This window comes from Pagrus pagrus (genome assembly GCF_965226575.1).
Source record: "Pagrus pagrus genome assembly, chromosome: 13".
NCBI lineage: Eukaryota > Metazoa > Chordata > Actinopteri > Spariformes > Sparidae > Pagrus > Pagrus pagrus.
Genome location: NC_140197.1, coordinates 26,091,660 through 26,111,026, shown reverse-complemented (window position 1 = coordinate 26,111,026; position 19,367 = coordinate 26,091,660). Strand labels below are relative to the sequence as shown.

At 39.1% G+C, this 19,367-nt stretch overlaps 2 protein-coding genes across 3 annotated transcripts in view; one reads left to right on the top strand and one right to left on the bottom strand.

Moving 5' to 3' along the window:
• The window catches only part of nprl3 (NPR3-like, GATOR1 complex subunit), a 10,255-nt gene extending 2,773 nt beyond the window's left edge, over nucleotides 1-7,482 (top strand). For both annotated transcript variants that reach the window (XM_084371285.1, XM_084371284.1), the window contains 11 exons: nucleotides 1-38; nucleotides 1,394-1,468; nucleotides 2,431-2,584; nucleotides 2,726-2,807; nucleotides 2,916-3,053; nucleotides 3,935-4,091; nucleotides 4,508-4,614; nucleotides 4,895-5,024; nucleotides 5,692-5,881; nucleotides 5,975-6,167; nucleotides 7,085-7,482. The exon at nucleotides 1-38 is cut by the window's left edge and continues 95 nt beyond it. In XM_084371285.1, coding sequence (XP_084227411.1) covers nucleotides 1-38; nucleotides 1,394-1,468; nucleotides 2,431-2,584; nucleotides 2,726-2,807; nucleotides 2,916-3,053; nucleotides 3,935-4,091; nucleotides 4,508-4,614; nucleotides 4,895-5,024; nucleotides 5,692-5,881; nucleotides 5,975-6,167; nucleotides 7,085-7,250 — 1,430 coding nt within the window. In that variant the 3' untranslated portion in view covers nucleotides 7,251-7,482. The remainder of the gene's footprint in view (nucleotides 39-1,393; nucleotides 1,469-2,430; nucleotides 2,585-2,725; nucleotides 2,808-2,915; nucleotides 3,054-3,934; nucleotides 4,092-4,507; nucleotides 4,615-4,894; nucleotides 5,025-5,691; nucleotides 5,882-5,974; nucleotides 6,168-7,084) is intronic.
• Nucleotides 7,483-7,760: 278 nt separating this feature from the next.
• Nucleotides 7,761-10,182, bottom strand: mpg (N-methylpurine DNA glycosylase). The gene is made up of 3 exons (XM_084371286.1): nucleotides 9,810-10,182; nucleotides 8,859-9,063; nucleotides 7,761-8,665 (listed from the first exon to the last, which is right to left on the bottom strand). The coding sequence occupies exons 1-3, from the start codon at nucleotides 10,050-10,052 to the stop codon at nucleotides 8,220-8,222; spliced, it is 894 nt and encodes a 297-aa protein (XP_084227412.1). The 5' UTR covers nucleotides 10,053-10,182; the 3' UTR covers nucleotides 7,761-8,219.
• Nucleotides 10,183-19,367: the final 9,185 nt, after the last annotated feature.

Genomic DNA, 19,367 nt, shown 5'->3' with positions numbered 1-19,367 from the left:
GTCACCCTACTCTCCTTCAGCATCCTCCCATCATTCAGGTAAGGAACAACATGTTATAACATAAGTGTTGTCTTTACCTACTTTAAAGGATTTATTACAGTAAAGTCATGTAATTTCATGAACTTACCAGACTGTTCTACTTGTTCTAACACTTGCCCTTTACCCACCTAGTCATTACATCCACATTATTGATGATCATTTATCAAAAATGTCATTGGGAAAGAAGTAATCACTGTCCACACAATATAATTGAAATATTGGTCAAAAATATCCTAGAATTAATTTATTTATAAAATAGCAAGATGTATTTAATGTATGACGATACAGCCTAAAAATATTGCAGTGCTATTTTAAAGCCATATGACCCTGGGATACCTGTGATTAGTAATACCAGTTAAAAGGTGAACAGTGCTATCTTGAATTATGATGTCACCAGTGTCTTGCCATCTAAGTCCCTTTCTCATTTCACAGTATTCCTCTAAATGTAGGTAAGATTTAAACTTTGACAGATTAGTCTTAGCTTCAGCAGTGCCCCCTACTGACAGTTTTTTGTCTGATGAGTCACCAAACCTGTAGCCAAGATGAAGATATTTCACAGGGGGTGGAGACAATTATAAGAACATGTAAACCACAATGTGATCCAAAAATGTTCTATTCTGTTTATAATAATAATAATAAACACAAGTGTTTCTGTTAAAATAACAGGAACAACTTACATTAAACTGTGATGCAATACAACAACCCCTACTGTGCATTAAATATTTCCATAGAGCTCAAGCAACACTTCATTAAAACAGAACATTTCAAGTTTGATTTATTGCAGATCTGTTGTACTTGATTGTAAAACATTGTGCTGGTGCAGCTTTTACTAAGGGCATAGCAACATATCGGTAATATATTGTTAGTGTGATATTTTGGATATTGTGATATGGCATAATGTTGTCTTTTCCTGCTTTTAAAGACTGCATTAAGGTAAAATGATTTGTTTTAGTGAACTTTCTAGACTGTTCTACTTGTTCTAATACTTGCCTTTGCTCACTTAGTCATTATATCCACATTACTGGTGATTATTTATCAAAACTCTTATTGTGTTAATATTTTGTCAATTTACCAAAAGTCATATGTACAGTATTGTTGCAATATTGATATCGAGGTATTTGGTCAACAGTATTGTGATAATTGATTTTTTCGTGCAGTCCTGATGCTTTTGAGGAGATTCCAACATTTTGAGATATATATAGTTTATTGCAATATAGCCTCAAAATATCACAATATTATGTTAAGGGCATATCGCCCAGTCTCAATTCAGTTGTTTTTATTATGCTATTATGATGTTTGTGAGCTGTTTTAACTTTTTAAACAAATCTTTAAAATTGTTCCTCTGTCTGTGCAGGTTTCTAAGACAGATCCTTCACCCAAGAGAGAAATGCCTACGATGATCTTGTTTAATGTGGTGTTTGCACTAAGGGTATGGAAATCTTTTAATCTAGATTGCAATTGAAATTATTGCCTTTTGCATATAAATGGTAATAATAATATTAGAAATTAACCTGATATCTTTATTTAATGATGGCAGAATTAAGTCGGCTGGCTTTGGGTGGGACTGCTGTGTTCAGTTAATCAGTGTGTTCTGTGAATGGGAGGGGTTGTGTGTGAGTGATAATATTCCAGTATACACTATCTGTGACGAAGTCAGAGTGAGGATAGGTCGATTTATTATGCTTAGTCATGCTACAAGGCGCAGCCTGTTCCTGCCCATGCTGAGTCACTGTGTGCAGTAAGTCCCTGTACAGCTGAGGTGGGGTGAGAAGTGCTAAGTCATGTTTTGCCAATGATATCTGCCCAGCAACTGTGGTATCTGTATCCTGGACGTTTCCATAAAAATAACAGTTTTACGAATTATTTCAGTTTCTATTCAGAACGGTGGTTTATTTGTGTATATTATCATTTTTTTCATGAAATTTAACTATTGATTTTTTTTTAAAATCAAATTCCCATTCAAATTTGTACACCAGTAAATTACTTACATTGTTCTTCATGTTCATTCGTATAGATTGGCTTTGACTTTGCAAGAAAATTATGGCAACTGATCTGCTGAATAGCAAGAGGTGATGCAAGCTAGTGATCAATCATTTTATAGTTATTTGTCCACCCTTATAAACATACCTGAGAAAAACAGAATATAACACAGTATAACACCACACCATCATTAAAGTTTGAAAATACTACAGAGATGAGACAAAACCTTTAACCATTAGATAATAAAGGCATATATTTTTAACAGGCTGATAATCTTTGACAGGAATGATAACTGAGCTACAAATGAAAGCACTGATGTTGTAAATGCAGTGTTAAAGGTAATAGCTGTGCAATTTTATGTCAAAATTACACTTTTTTTAAGTGTCTCTCCCTCGTCTTTGTTTTCTACAGGCGAATGCTGACCCGTCTGTCATCAGCTGCATGCACAACTTGTCACGTCGCATCGCAATAGCCCTACAGCACGAGGAGCGACGCTGCCAGTACCTGACCAGAGAGGCCAAATTGATGCTGGCTGTCCAGGAGGAGATTACTACCATGACTGAGAGTAAGACACTCTCAGATCTCTAGAACACATATTTATTATTAAAAGTAGTAGCTTGACAGTACACATAAGATTGTGATGATGTTTTAAACTTGAAATTTGACAGTATATTTTTACTATGTTTTCTGTTTTTCCTGATCTAAGCGGATGGAAGCCCTCAGTCCCCATTTAGACAAATTCTCCCCAAATGTAAACTGGCCAGAGACCTGAAGGAGGCTTATGACAGGTGTGTGATTAAACACATTACAGACTGTTATTATTGTTTTGTTTATCCCTTTCTTTTACCAGGCAGAATGTATACTGTTCATACAGTTAATCATGTATGTTTTTGCAGTCTTTGTACAAATGGTGTGGTGCGACTACATATTAACAACTGGCTCGAGGTGAGCTTCTGTTTACCACACAAGATCCACAGAATTGGTGGCAACCATATCCCCCCTGAGGCATTAGAGCGCAGCCTTAAGGCTATAAGGTTTGTTTTAAACTATTCTCTATTTATTTATTTTTTACCTTTAATGTGCTGTACTTAAATATAACATTTTATTTCACTAGCAGTCTACCAGGAGAGTTTACAAGTTATCACAAAGGGCAGACACCCGCTTCTACACTGCTCTATGTGGGTGGAAACATTATACATTTTTGGCAACATCCCAATCAGCAGTTGTTGACTGTTACAGTTACTTGGCACCATTTCAAAGCATAAACACATGTAGGGAGTGTTGTCACACATGTTGTTACAGATAAGGTGTTTTAAAAGGATATTCAGATATCACATATAAATTGTAACATTTTCAGTGACTATTTTAGAAATGTATAACATTTACTGTTAGTTGTTAATATATGTTCCTCCTTTTCTGCCCACAAATGCAACACATCTTTGGGATAGAAGCAAAATTAGACTCAACAGCTTGACTTGCTTCACACAAAGTCTTAGATCCTGAAAACTGATTGTCTAAACAACATCAGTTTAACTGTCTTTAACAGCTGATTAAGGCCTGTGTATTTTGTGAGTTTTGGTACTGACACAATATTTAAAACATGTAAAGAAACCATAAAAGGTTTTCTATGGACCATACTGCCACCTATTGTTACTTCAGCATAATTACACCAGAGTTGTGATCAACGTGTACCTCTCCTTGTTTTGACTTTTGAGGCTGAACAAAATATGCAATGAAGAAATCAGTTAGTAATTGTAACAGCTGTGTCAAAGGTTGATTTGATTTTTGAATTTTCAGAGGGGTTTGTTTGTGCTCTCGGATACACATAGTTACATGGATACACAAGGCAGTGTTTACCTCTAAAGATGGGTTCTGTTGATTTAGAGACCATATCATATGTCGTTTGATCCTCCAGACCCTACCATGCCCTGCTGCTGCTGGAAAGTGAGAAGGCACTGCTGAGTCAGCTCCCTCTGGACTGCTCGCCTGCGATGGTGCGTCTCATCAAAACCTGCTCAGCTGTGAAAAACCTGCAGCAGCTCGCACAAGATGCTGACCTGGCCTTACTTCAGGTGCAGAACAGTTACGCTGCCTACATCACATCAGATGCCATTCTCTGAATTCAAAAGACTTTTATCTTAAAAATTTGTAGCTCTTTTTCATTATTATAGAAAATAATTTATAAGTGCATACAATTATTAAGCTCATTCAGCAATCCCAGATAAAGAGTTTGGTGATTGTTTTGTATTCTGAACCTTTTTAAATACGGTTCACAAAAGAAAATTACTTTGACGGACAAGTATTGTGTTGATGGTGTCTTACTGCCATCTAGTGGACAATATATGTACATTTCAAGGCCAATGTGAGACTACACAAGTCTGAGTAGTACACAATGTTCTTGTGTATTTCTTTTGCAGTTGGTTTTCAGTTGCAAAGCATTTTGTCGTTTAGATAATTTATATTATTTGCAACTCATTTTCCCTCTCAGATCTTTCAAATTGCTGCTCACTTGGTTTATTGGGGCAAAGCCATCATCATCTACCCACTGTGTGAGAACAACGTCTACATGCTGTCTCCTCATGCCAACATCTGCCTGTGAGTGTTCATGTGATGTAAACCATTCGGCTGCACTGAATACTGTAAAGCTAATGAACCATAATATTGCTGAGCAGAGCACCCATCCATGCCATTGACTCACATATACAGGACTTGAAAACACTGCTTCACTGTTATTAAATCAAGATTTCCAAAGCCTGCATCAACCCTAAAGTTAGTTATGAAAGAATTGGCAGCACTTTTCATAGCCTTTTCCTTTCTTTCTAAAAAACTGTGTTAATGGAAAACTCAAATATGTATCCCATCTGTTCTTGGATAGATACTCACCTTTGGCTGAGCAGTTTGCCCAGCAGTTTCCCGGTCATGATCTGCCATCCATGTTAGCCAAGTTTTCACTGCCTGTCTCTCTGGCCGAGTTCAGAAACCCACTGGAAGCTCCTGCACAGGAGGTAGGACTATTGTACAGTTAAAAATACACAGCAAAGCCACATGCAAACCACATGAACACACTAACCATATATGTGCCTTAAGCTAGTCAGTCTTAAAATCTTTTTTTATAGTTATATTGTAAATGCCTGTAAAAGGTGAGACAATCCTTCTTATTTTTACTTTATCTTCTTATTTTTCTTATGTTGGTGAAATAATCAGATTTGTATGTATAATTTTTTCAGGAAGAACAAAAAAAAAGCTATAACATTTAACAAATTAGTTTTCTTCTAAAAAGCTTACTTGGAAATAAGAGTAATTATGAAGAGCTTGTCTTTAATAAGTACCTGACTGTGGCATTACAGTTTCCCTATTACTGTAAATTAAGATGCTGTATTGTAAGGTCAGAACCATCCTGTGTTCTCCTTTGACCCGTCTTGTTTTGGCAGAGATGCTTGAGCGTTGGTGATGAATTATAAATACTGGAAGGACATCAGCTTCAGCGTCTGAGGCCTCCATTTTTTATGAGAACAAGATCAGAGCCGTGGCTCTTTCTTTTGGGTCTATTTTGAGCTTGAATGCTACTCACAGCTGATTTAAAACTTATTTGACCTGGTTAAGGTCATGAGTGTGTTCAGCTTCATTTTTTAAACCCTGTGCTTTGCTGTATGCTGCTCTGCTCATGACCAGGCCCAGCTGATCCAGATGGTGGTGTGGATGCTACAGCGCCGCCTGCTGATCCAGCTGCACACTTATGTCTGCCTGTTGGTACCGCCCAGCGAGGACGAGCCGGGGTTGAGGGATGAAGACCCTCCACTGGCTGCCCGAGTGGGAGGCCGCAGTCTCAGCACCCCTAGCGCTCTCAGCTTTGGTTCCCCAAGTATGTCCTCACTCAGCGCTCAGCTCTGCTCAACACCTAGAGGTATTACAGGGTAATAGATCATCTTTGATAATATGTCTGCTTCCTGTGTAGCTAGCAGTGATGACATGACCCTCACCAGTCCCAGTATGGACAACTCTAGTGCAGAGTTACTGCCTGGTGGAGACTCTCCGCTCAACAAGAGGATGACAGAGACGCTACTCGCCAGCCTGTCAGAGCACGAGAGGCAGGTTATTCTGAACATCCCAGCTGCACAGAATCCAGAAGATCTGCGGATGTTTGCCAGGTAATTAAGCTTGCCTATAACAGAAGACAAGGGTGTATTCTGAGTTTTTTCTTAGTGCATTAAATATTTTCTCCACTACTGTCTGCTTTTAGACAGATTAAAGGCCCCTTTACACCATGTCATTTAGAGTGTTCAGAGATGAAAATTGAGAATTAAGAGTGAAAAATTGTAAAATCAAAGTCAGCCTGTGTCACAAAACACATGACTACAAACTAATCGGTCATAATACGACATAAAATGATGCACAATACTCTCGCCAGTGTGCCATTTTGGAAGAGCCAATTTTGAAAGGGCATTGTTGAGACTGACATAAAACTATGGCTATAGTTTGTTCATTATTTTGCTTTATTTTCAAAACATAAGTGTGGCAGATGCTATGCACATATCTATGACATCTCTGCTCTCACATGCTTTTTCCTGTTTACATCATAGTATTACAGTTCACCACGCAATCATTGCACAATCTGACATGCCTCAAATTGATATCCTACAGTCTGACACAAATTGCAACCAAGATTTTATTAGACCCATCTTGCACAGTGTGACTTGCAATAACCTTAATTGATGTTGTTACTTTCTGCAGGCGCCTTAACAGCTGGAATAAGTTTTAGTGGCTCATGATGTTATAAATCATCTCTTAGGAAATTGGAAGATATTTGTGCATTGGTTTGTAAACTAAAGTTATTTTAATTGCAGGCATAAAATATTGGGAAATTTAATTTGAACATTTTCTCTGGAGCGTTGAGACAATTTGCCATCTGTGTCAACATTGTGTGCTTACCTACTGCACAGACTGTAATGAAAAATGTCATCAGAGCCACAAAAGTCTTGTGGCATGGTTGATTAACACAGCTAGTGATTCAGTGAAATTCAGGCTCTCAACCCATTTTTCTGTGTGTTGTGTTGACTGCTTCCAGGCTGCTTCACTATTTCCGGGGACATCACCACCTGGAAGAGATTATGTACAATGAGAACATGAGGCGCTCGCAACTCAAGACGCTGTTTGACAAGTTCCGCAGTGTCCTTGTGGTGACCAACCATGAGGATCCCATTATTTCAATCTTCCAGTCACCCATGGAGTAGTGGCACAGGGACGGTATCAGCTCCCACCAACTGGAAAAGATGTCAGATTGAGAGCAGTTAATAGCCTGCTGTGCTCACAGCTAAGTGCTATTGCTCAACGACGGCATTTTAAGATGAACTGACACAATGATTGCATTAACGTGTGCGGATTTACAAAATGCAGAAAGTGTTTTTTTCCCTTTATGAGCCAATGTTTGTTTACAATATTAAATTATTTTGTACATACCAGTCACACCTTGAGTGTTTACTCTGGATATTGGGAAGATTGGTGTTTGGGGGTTTAACTTCATCTTCCTCTATCCCAGATGTGTTAGATCAACTGTGCTCACCACCAAAGGGCACACGGAGTAATGATCATTCCAGACCTCCAGCTACCTCTCGTCAGGAATCCCAGAGGTGGGGAGAGAGACGGCGAGAAAGGGAAGACTCTAAACATCAGACGGGCTGTTTTTGCTTTGAGGGGAGCAGAGTGTTCCAACCATCTGTAAAATCACTGAGTCACTAAGAGGAGACTTTCTCAAGTTTTAATGTTTATTAAAAAAGACAGATGGCAGAACCTAAACAAAAAAGACTTGAGTGAGTAAAGGTACATTTCCATCTGATTTTTTTTAAAAGGCACCGATAACTTCAGTCTTATTGATTTCTATACAGCTGACTGAAGTTCTGATCTTTTCTAGTGCAACTTTGCATTAATATCATAAATGCACTGTAACAAGAAACATTTTGTATAATTTATGCAGAGTACAATTTAGATTTTCAACTAGTCATGGATTTTATTCTGCCATGTTGAATTTCTAAGAACAACAAAATTGTAAAAATATAATGGAATTATTTCAAAAAGTATTAAGTTCATATTCCTAAGAAGTAGTGCGTCCCATTAAGGAAAAAAGAAAGTGAAGTTTTTAAACTGCCTAAATGATGAAGTCCACAAAGGGAACAGATGGCAAAGTAGTTTCAGGAATATTCCTGTTAAGTCCTTTTGACATTGTGCTGTCCTGTGTCAGGCTGCACATCTGAGGGACCTAAATTGCACATTACATTTCCAGACGGAGGCAGTCTTTCTGCCTCTTTATTCACTACGCTAACACAGGGGTGTCCGCGAAGATAAAACCGCCACGGCTTCTTGGCCCATTCCCCATGGGACTCGATTCCGATGCGTGGTGCCGACACTATATCATGGGGTTCTGCTGGATTTGTGTCTCTCTCCAGCCACACTTCTGGGTCTGAGGCTAGGTCTCGACGATCGAAACAACGAGGTATATCTAGAGCCTGGCATAGCTTTGAAGGCCCGTTGCAAAGCTCTTTGTCCTTTAGTTGACGGGCTCCCTCTTTGCGTCTGGCTACCCTCAGCTGCCTCATGACAGGCTGACCCTGCAGGGGCTCAAGGGAACGCAGCAGCACAGCAGCACCCTCCCCTGTGAAGAAAGCACACAATATGCATCAGTCAGCAAGGCTCCACTCTGTCTACTTCCTTTTGCCCTTTACCTGCTGACAATAGAAAAACACCACTGTGTAGATTTAATGTAACATTAATAATGATAACACTTCGAGGGAAAGGGCTCCATCACACATTTTCTGTTTGCACGGGGGCTGGGTTAATGCTTTTACCTTTACTAGACACATTCATACAGAGGTAGATGCCATAGATCGGATACACGTAGATCGTGCCAGGCTTCATGAACATGGCTGCGTTCCTCTCAGTGCGTTTGCCTCCTGCTGAGTGTGAGGCTTTGTCTTCCCCCCCAAGGTAGGCTTCAGTTTCCACTATTCTCCCTTGCAGCTCAGTACCATCTGCACACCTGCGGATCATCACCTGCAGAGACAAGGAATAAGACAGATGCCGTTTTATTATAATGAGTCGATTAGTTGAGTAACTTATCAAAAGAAAAGTAATTGTCAAGAACTCTAACAATTTTTAAGGCATAATGACAAAAAATCCCTAGTTCAATCTTGTCCAAATGAATATTTTCACAGTAAATGTCTTCTGTGATAGTTAATCTTTTGGTTATTGACACATATGCCCAGACATTTGAAGATGATCTGGGGCTCTGGGAGCTTGTGGTCATATTTCATTAACTGTAGTTTTGTTGTTTATGTATATGTGCACATTGTGTGTATACGGAGAGACTGTGTGCTGCTGTGTCACCTGTGTTCTCTTAAATGGCCAAGATTTAGGAGAGATTTCCATTTCTCCCAAGGGAGACAATAAAGGCTTATCTTATCTGCTGATACTGTACATACCACACAATTTATTGCTTAATCATGACAATAATATAATAATAGTTGCAGCCCTACATCTAAAATGAGTGGTCTAGATGCATTTTACAGTGGGTTGGGCTTTTGTAAAACCATGCAGGTTGAAGTGAGGTTGTAGCTGAGTGTAATCAGTTACAATGAAGGATTTAAATAAAGAGTAACCACATGTGGGAAGACTCTCAGATAAGGCTTTCCCCCCCTCATCTCCTTGTGATTATAGTGTGACAGACTGGAAAATAAAAGTCTTCAGAAACAGTTTGGATTCACAGAGCAGAAATCATCCAGGTAAGATATGATCATTACCTTCCCGAGGAGTGCTTTAGCCAAACTGATGCAAGGTTGGTTGAAAAAGTCCTCTCCCAGTCTGTGCTGCGGATCCTTCTTGGTGAAATAATGGCTTTTTCTCTCCGTCTCGGCACTGTGGTCGTTTTCACTCTGATGAGTGGGTTTCTTCAGCTTGGCAGGTGAAACCTTTCGTTTATGAGCTGCTTCTTCAGGTGTTCCTGCTGGTGTCAGTGCGAGCATCTTTCGTTTCCTCCCTGCCATGACGTTACCGCGAGACACTTTTAAAAACGAGAACGACACAGTTACTGTCTTTCTTATAATGTCACAAACACCGTTACATTCATATATTTATATTTATATAACCTATATTAAACCAGTCGCCTTATGATGGTGGTAGTGCTCACATACAGGAAGTAAATGACTGGTACGTATCTCTTAAAGGGACCGCGCATCTTTTCAAGAGCCGAGGTCACGCCCCTTCCGGTTTGCCCCATGGGACCTTATTATTATTATTTTTTAAAAACTTTGTATTTATACTTTGTAAGTTTTGAAAACCCCTCCACTGGTCTAGTGTTGAAATCCTACAACACTGCATGACTCATTGTGAACAGTTTAAGAACAAATATCAATGTATTGTTCTTCCTTTTCAAAGCCTGGAGCCAAAATTAACCACAATGCAACTTAACTGCTGAGTGAGATCACTGACGACAATTTCTTAGATGCAGCTTCCTCTGGAGCCACAAAGGGCTTCATACTACTTTTCTCACATATGCAGTAGTACTCCCCAAGACCTATAGTTACCCTCAAATACCTGTCACTTGGTTGGATTTTGATAAGTCATAAAATTAAAACTATTTTTTTAATGTGGAGTGCCGAGGATGCATTGAGGAGTCTCACAGTCTGAGGAAAGAAGCTGCCCTGCAGTCTGGTGGTATGTCACTAGAACAAAGCTTACTGTGTTTTATAATCATCTTATTGCAGTTATTGATCTTACATAGCCACAAAAAGATACACTGCCTCCTCACCATGCACCCTGCAAACAGCAGTGTTAAAGTAGTATTAAAAATATGTTGCTTCTTACTCTCACGCACCTACAAAACAAATGCACATGCTAGCCAGATCAAGATCTTTATGACATGAAAGTTCCCTTGTTGCTGCTTTAAATCGGTGTTAGATTATTAGTTATGCTGCAATTCAGTGTTTCCTATTTGGGATGTCTATCACGGCTTACACAAAATTCTCAAACATGAATTTGCGGTCTAAAGTTTTCTTCCTGCTGCTGATAGGTGAAACCCCTTTAAGCAGTGGCCTTTTCCTGCTGCTGTCTTATCTTTTCAGTCTCATTTGAAAACAGTCCACTCTAATAAGAGGTTATAAATAGAGCTGGTGTGCTCATGCCTGCTCGTGCCCAGGAAGTGGATGGCGCCAGCACGGCCCCAGGCACTGTGTGTCCATGTGGCGCTCTGGAAGACTAACAGTGTGTGACATGGTGCCATGCTATAGACTACAACTTTATCAGTATAACTTTCTTTTGCCTTGTCCTGGAAGCACTGTGGGATTTAAAGCTAATGTCTGCATGCATTCTCCAGTTATTTATGGCTATGAATTTTGTACCACTGACTTTTTGTCTCATTTCCATTCATTTTGAGCTGCATTTGAGGATTTTCAGCTGGGGTTGACCTTCTCAATCTATGCAGCTTGTGCAGACTAGCTTCTGCTGGGATACTGCGGCTTTACAATTAGTGTAGATTCACGATGCCCTTCTTTACAGTGTGGCCATTTTCTTGATTCTGATGTTCAGCAGTCTTGTTCTCCTGCCTGCTGGACTCAGCTTTGGCTGTTTTGATTTGCAGAAACTCCTGAGCTTTCTGCAGCTGAAGTATGATCTCTTATACAACCCTTGCTTTGACAGGAACCCTTTTCCTGTCCTCCTGCAGCTGGAAGAAGATCCACTCATTAAAAACACAGCACAGAAAATGCATATTACAGTTTAGTCTGTGCCCGAGTAATAAAACGTGTGCATTGATGATTAGATCAAATTACAACAGAGGCACAGACCATAGCAAGCCTTATTAAGTACATCAGCTCCAGAGAGCTGTCGCTCACTCCACTGTTATATCAAAGTGTATTTTAATCACATTGGCTTGTGTGTGTCTGTGTGTGTCTGTGTGTGTGTGTGTGTGTTTGCAGTCAAATATCCTTACTTTTCAGGGTTTAAAAAAACCCTAGCTCATTTCCAATATTAATACTCCAAATGTTATGCTATCTTTTTGTATGATGTTTTGCCAATAACAAAAATTACATTTATTAAAGATTTTTGAAAATGCATTCAGCCATAAATAAATTTGAATGAAGAAAAGATTGGTAACATCGACTACTATAACTAAAGAAAAACTCCTCCCCCCAGATAGGCCTCTCTCCTTCAGTAGTCAGATCTTTGGAGAGCTGCCAGTAAGTGCAGCATGCTTGCTGGTGTTAACCTTATGTGTGTGTGTGTGTGTGTGTGTGTGTGTGTGTGTGTGTGTGTGTGTGTGTGTGTGTGGCATTGCATTGCAGAAATAGGTGAAGGGCACACACATCACTGGATTGAGGGTAAGTTGATATACTGCAGCAACGTAAAAAAGTACCATAAAAATTCCCAGATCATATATTTGCATGTCTAGTTATCGGATGTCGGATGCCTTTATTTTTTTCAAGAAGGCAAAACTTGTGACTTATTCACAAATAGTCGACAACATGTTACAAGAAGATCAGAGCAGTTGCACAGTAGTTACGGACAAGACCTGGATTGACTTATTGAGCCAGGATATGATCCAGACAGAAATCTGCTGAGCATGTTCAGTAGAACAGTTCTGGTATGGGTTGTTGACTTTGTCATGGCTGGTGGACCAGTGGAGGCCATTGTTTGCTTTAACTGTGTTTCCACTGCCTGTCAGCAGTGATGGTGAGGTCTGGGCTGGGCAGCTTTCATTGTTGCTGCCACTGATAATCTTAACAGCCACAGCTTGGCTGTAGCGTTGCATTCTGGATCGCTTTCAACTCCAGCAGTCACTGCAGTGATAGTGAAGCTGAGCAACGACGCCAGAGTCTGTGTGCAGATGGACGAGCAGAATGCAGGCAGACTGAAAATATCTTACTAAATCATGAGTCAGAGACTCCTGTGAAGAATAAGGGGTGATCGGCTGGATATATTATCCTCTTGTCATGCATTGTAACTGCTAATATTTGTTATTGATCAGTGGTTATTTTGATAAAGTTTATGTAAATTACAATTTACAATGTGAAATGATTTGTTGTAACTTTTAAAGAATCTGTAAATATACATTCATGCACTGTATATAGTTTTTAATACCGCGACAGACTGACATTGCCTTCTTTGGTTTATATCTGGCTGTATGAAAACATTACATCAAACACATGGCTGAAATGGTTGGACCAAAATAATATCACTATTTCGTCTAGCCATGTTTATGATGTCTAGGTCTGAATGCGAGTGGCATCAGTGTAAAGGTCAAAATGCGAGCCCTAAGTAAACTGTATATATTGGCAGAAAATGTACTTATTTTCCTAAAGCTTTTTCATTGATGAGTTCTTCTGTGGTTACAAATATTACAAGAGTGATAAACCCTTTACTGTTTCCAAACGAATAGATACCTGCATCAGTGTGGCATAATGTACTCAAATAGATACAACATATAAACAAATCAAGTGGTGCAGTGGTCGTGTTTCAGCAGTAGATACTCTACTCCATTCATAACCGTTTTAATCACTGCTTTTACATGAGAGTCATGATTTTAAAAAAGACATCTGATGTTCCTTGTTGCAAATAAACAAGAAAACTATTAGCAGCAATGTGTAATTTGAGCTGCTGAGACAACCTCTGGTTTTATGCTGTTTAAATTTGTATTGCTTACGTGATGCCATCATATCTATAACAGATTTTAGTGTTAGCAATCCTCATTCCACTATGAGGTGTGGCAGTGAAGAGTCTTACTGTCATGGGACAGTCCAGATGGTCTTTCAGAGGAGTTTCACCTTGAATGTCTGCATTCTTGATATTTTAATCTTTTTCTGTTTTTCTTATTGTCTTCCTTGAAAATCAAAGACGGCAGATGTATACCCTTGAACAACAGATTGATTGAATGCAAAAATACCATAAACATTTTAACTTTAGTCATTTTTGTGACAAGTCTTCTTACCAAGCCACTGAGTGGCAGAGCCAGCCAGGTCGTCATCTGCATCCTCAGTGTTTGATGGGATTAATTATTAATTGAAGACAATTAATGATTCATGAGTCTCGTTTCTTGTTTGCTGCAGACATGTGGTGTGTGCTACACAGGTGGGAGGGGGAAGCAGAAGGATTACTCATTACCCGGTTCACACACCTGCACAACAGAGACGTTCTTATGGAGAAGCAGGTTTGTCTTTTTGCCACATCTGGGATCTCACGCCCACAGAACCATATAAACACAGGTTAGGAAATAGGCGTGTGTGTGTCTGCTATATGTCTGTGTTTTCCTTTATTATAGTATATTTGTCTAGACCACATGTTTGGTTTTGCTTTGTCTGTTCTGCATTATAGAAAATTAGTATAATTAGAAACAACTCTGCAGAACCCACTTTTTAAACCTAAATAAACCAATAGTAGTTTTTTTTAAATACTATTTATCAGTTTTGAAATATGAATGACTCAGTAACAGTCTGAGGGCTGTTTTAGTAGATCATTAAAAGACAAAAACTCAGCCCTCCAGCTGTTTAGTTTATTGATTGAGCCTCCACTAAAATCTCCAGCCACCTGATCTTTCCTGGTCTACTCTGATAACAGTTTCCTTGTCTCAGCTCACACCTGTGGCTTTCAGTGGGAACAACCGTTGAGTCAGACAGGATGGACTGGAGGGAGGGAGGGAGGCTAGACGCAGGATCTGAATGGTCTTAACACAATAACAAGGGAATCTCAATCTGCTCAACAAAACCACAAAAGCTTTCCTGACCTCTTTAATTTCTTTAGCAAATTCCTTCTGCTGTGATATTTTGAAGTAGTAGGTTGTCTTCTGCCAGTAATGCACAGTGTGAAGTCTGTCAATGAATGCAAACCAGCACTGTATTTTAGCTCAGTAACTTCAACTCTACAGTGATATTAATTATATTATCAGGACTTATTGTGAACACAACCTTAAGTTAACATCTTAATTCTGTTTGCATACAAAGCTCTGAAATGCCAAGACTTCTGACAGAAAAGACGGACATTTCCTTTTGTAGAAAAATCAATAGACCCATAAAACCATCCATAAAAAAACATCCTTAAAAAAGTCCAAAGCTTTTCATGCCCTCTTTTGAATATTTCTTTCTGTGGTAAACCATGTCACCCATGTATGAGCAAAAACCTCCTTTTGGTCTTGACCCAGAACTGATGGTCTCCCCCCTCCACTTCTCTGCTTGGCTGAAGAAAGAGGAAGCTGTTTATCGACCGTCTGACGATGTCTTTTTGGTTAAACATTACCCTTGCACTCAGCCCTTTTATCTGCGTCTGACTGATGGGGCTTCAGGGGGCCTTGAGTGCTCCTACAGGTCCTTCGTCGCTTCCTAATTGCTGCCTTCGCCTCAGTTTCAACCCTTCTGTGTCCCAGGGGAAACTTCACCATTAATTACTACAACTTCATGGTATATCAATCAGAGACTCTAGAGTAGACCACTGAACGGCCCTTACATAGCTGAGTGCATGTAAAAGGGTTGATTAAGTCCGATAAACCCATTCCTGTGGTGGAAATACTATCTGTTGCCTAATTTAGGAGCATGTCCCTGCATCAGCTTGATTTGCAGTTTGGATATCAGTCATGCTGGCAGGGACGAGACCCATGGGTGCAAGACGGAGTGGAGACATGAGCTGAGAGGAAGCTCGAGTCTTTCAAACAAGACCACTTGTCAGATTTGTCTGCGGTGCGCCTGTTGTATATTTTGGTTTTTCCTCACATTTGGACTGACTAAATTTAGTCTTTGTCTTGCTCAGATTTGAATTAGTCTACTGGAGAAATCTGCTGCTGATGATGTTAAGCTGTGGAGGAGGTGTTAAAAAGATTTCCAAAAACCACAGGTACTGTACAGTACTTGTGCACAGTTTTAATGCAGTTATACTTTTATAGAATATTTATATTTTATTCAACTGTTATTTACACTGCCAACAGTATAAAAATGTTCAAACTGGCTCGGCAGTGATGTACCAGGATTAATTACCTAGTAATATAATAGTATATACAATAATGTAACATTCTGGACTTGTAATGGAGTATTTTAAAGTGTGGCATTACTGAATACCTCCTCCACCATTTGAAAACAACTTTATTGTTCTGGTATTTCCAGTAGATCTGTAAAGAATACTATTGAATGCAAAAGTCAGGCACTCTTGATTCAATGTTCTAGTAACACATCATATCATCTGCCCTGTCAGCATAAAAATGGGATCTTATTATGTATTCCTTTATTTTACTGGCAGAAAGGCACCAGCTGACACATTCAGTGAAGACTGACTTAGTCAAGAATGACATCAGAGCAACCATGAAGGAGACATTTTCTAGAAACCTGAGCCACTTGTGCCTCTGAAACCTGATCTGAGGAAAGCTGTGTACTTGGTGCCTCTTGTCAGCACCTCAGAAACCCTCTGCTTCCTAACATCCATCTCTCTCCTGGAGAGTACTCCCAGGTGGATCTGAGCTTTCTCTGAAACCATGATGGAATGCACTAGATGGTCTTTTCATTAGATGGAGCAGCATGTATTACCCAGCGCTGTAGAAAGGTTAATTTTCTCTGTGAAAATCTTCTTTTTTATTACAAAACAAAGTGATTTGAACAGATTGAATGAATTAAATGTATCTATGAATGTCTAGATATACAGTCTCACAGGTAATTGCTGTGAAAACGACTTGGACTCAGTTTCTGTAAATGGTCTCACACTTGGAAATTCCCACAAGGTCTGGGTATGAATGAATGAGTAAGACGTGGCTGCAGAATCACACGAGCCAAGTATGGGAGGAATCCCAGCAACAATGATGTGAAAATGATGGCATGCCACACATGTGAATCTCATTTTTTGTGTGGATTGGTTGAGTCATCCATCCATCCATCCATCCATCCATCCACCCATCCATCCATCCATCCATCCATCCATCCATTTTGAGGCCTACATTCATGGATGGATGATGAATTATGGGACAATGGGCCCCTGGCTACAGGCTTGTAAAGGGCCTTCACCTCTCCCTCCAAGATAGAGGCTGGACACCCAGAAGAAAATAGATACAAAGAAAACATGATTTCATTAAAGGTCTCTGATCAGGAGTGGAAGGCAGGATAATTTTACTCGAGCTCTGGGACTTTCCAATAAGAAATGTTAAAAGTAACTTCAAATAGTGGCTCTGTGTCAAAACCTGATAGGCTCTTAAGTGGATCAGACAGTGATTTTCAATGTGCACAGAGACTGTTCAGGCGTTAGTCAGTGATATTAACATCAGCAGACCCAAAGCTCCGGCTCATATGACACCGGTGTAATATGCAGTAGCTGGATGCTCATTGATTTGAAGAAGGTTTATGGGATTTATATAATTAATATAGACAGTAGCTTTCTTCACTGGCTGAGTAGCAGGACTGTGTTATTCAACGGAAACTTGGGAGCACAGGGTGTATGGGTGGTTGCACAGTGATATCATGTGATGCCATGATATCATCACCGTGTCATGTGGCAACATTGCATGGTTTGTCTCAAAATGGATGAAAAAAAAGGGGGAAAATATGTTTATATAACACATTTGACATGTTGACACAATGTATCTATCAACATTTATGTATTTATAATTAATAATGATTAATTAATTAATACTTAAGGGGGTCCAGATTACATAATGCTCATATTTCATTATTTTAAAATTCATCACTGGGTCCTTTTGTATGACAAAATTCCCCAAAATGAGGAAGTTAGCCCCAAATAAACATATCTGATGAGAGTGGAGGGAGCTCATGTCAAGCCTGTAAGTTTGCTGAATGTGATGCAGTGCAGGTCCATCAATTATTGGACAAAAATCTGAGTGCAAGCTCTTGAATTTCTCTAAACTTACTTTACCAGATGAAGTCCTGTATTGTTTTGTATTGTCAGGGCTCAGAACTGAAAAAGACAGTAGCAGAAGGCTCTGTATCTCCAGGTTTTGGTTCAAGATTCAAGCTCACACAATATGTGCCCTGAAATCCAGCTTTATATTCTTAAGTCAGTATCTACAAGTAGCGATCTGATTAAGGGGAAACTTTTAGCAAACAAATATTAAGAATAGTAATTGAAAAATATCAGCTGGAAATTTTTTTTTGTAATGTTGCATCATCAGGGGATGTCACAGTGGCTTGTATATTTAAATCTGCCTGCAGTGTTGTGGTTTTTGTTATCGTTACATGCTGATTGCCGATTCATATGACCCATAAAACACGTATTAGGCCCACAGTAATCAAATAAGCCTGTGCAGATAACAGACTGCCATGATGATGCAGGCTGAGAACAGACAAATTACCCAGTGTGTTTTTACAGTTCTCCAAAATTGATCACCTATAGGTTTTTCAGACAAATTATTACTCTTATTTTCTGTGATATTGTGATCTTGTATCACATCCCTGCTGGTTTGGTCCTCTGCATCATACAACGCTCACTTAACTACATGGTCCTTGAGTTTGTACTGAGCTTGGTAGATCCATTTTTGTTTTAATTGCTTTATTTCCATTACTCCAGATCATTGTAAAGAAGTTTAAATAAAGGATAATGATAATAGCCTCATAAATAAATATGTTTTTAACATTATTTCCCTCACAAAGGTTTAAATCAGTATTTAAAAGTAGGCATAATCTCCAGTGAAATAAACTGAGCTGGGATTTTCTTGTATTTCTCTCACTGCAGATTATATTAAAACAGGGCTGTAGCTACAATTGAGGACACTGAGGACACGTCCTCTGTATTTTTTCTGGGTCTTTGATATTTTAATGTTAATGTCGGTCATATCATTAAAATAAATAATTATATAGCAATTAAATGCTTTATAAACTTTTTATTTGCAATTCTTTATTGGAAAGTTGCAACTGATGTTCATAATACTTTGTACATACTTAGTAAATACTGTGTAGTTCAGTTATAAACATTATTTGGATGACTGTTGGAGCGCTGCAACTGATGTTTTTAACCTTTAACTGCTTAATAAATGTTTCATGAACCATTTCATTGTTTCTTAACATAAATAAGAAGTAAGTTTAATACATTTAGGTCAAAATTGGCCATATTTGTTATTCATATTCTTCTTTTTCTTCTTCGGGTCCAATTTCATCTATTTGCTGTAGCTGATGTTATTTCATTAGCGATTATTGGTCCTGTCAAAATGCAGAGAAATGCACAGATTTAATCTGTGGATGGGTGGATGGATGGATGGAGGGATGGAGGGATGGATGGATGGATGGGTGACCTCAGTATTTCTAAAATCCTGGCTATGGCCCTGTATTAAAATGATGTTAAATTACAATTTGAATGTAGTCATTAAACATTAAATAAAAGGGGCCCCT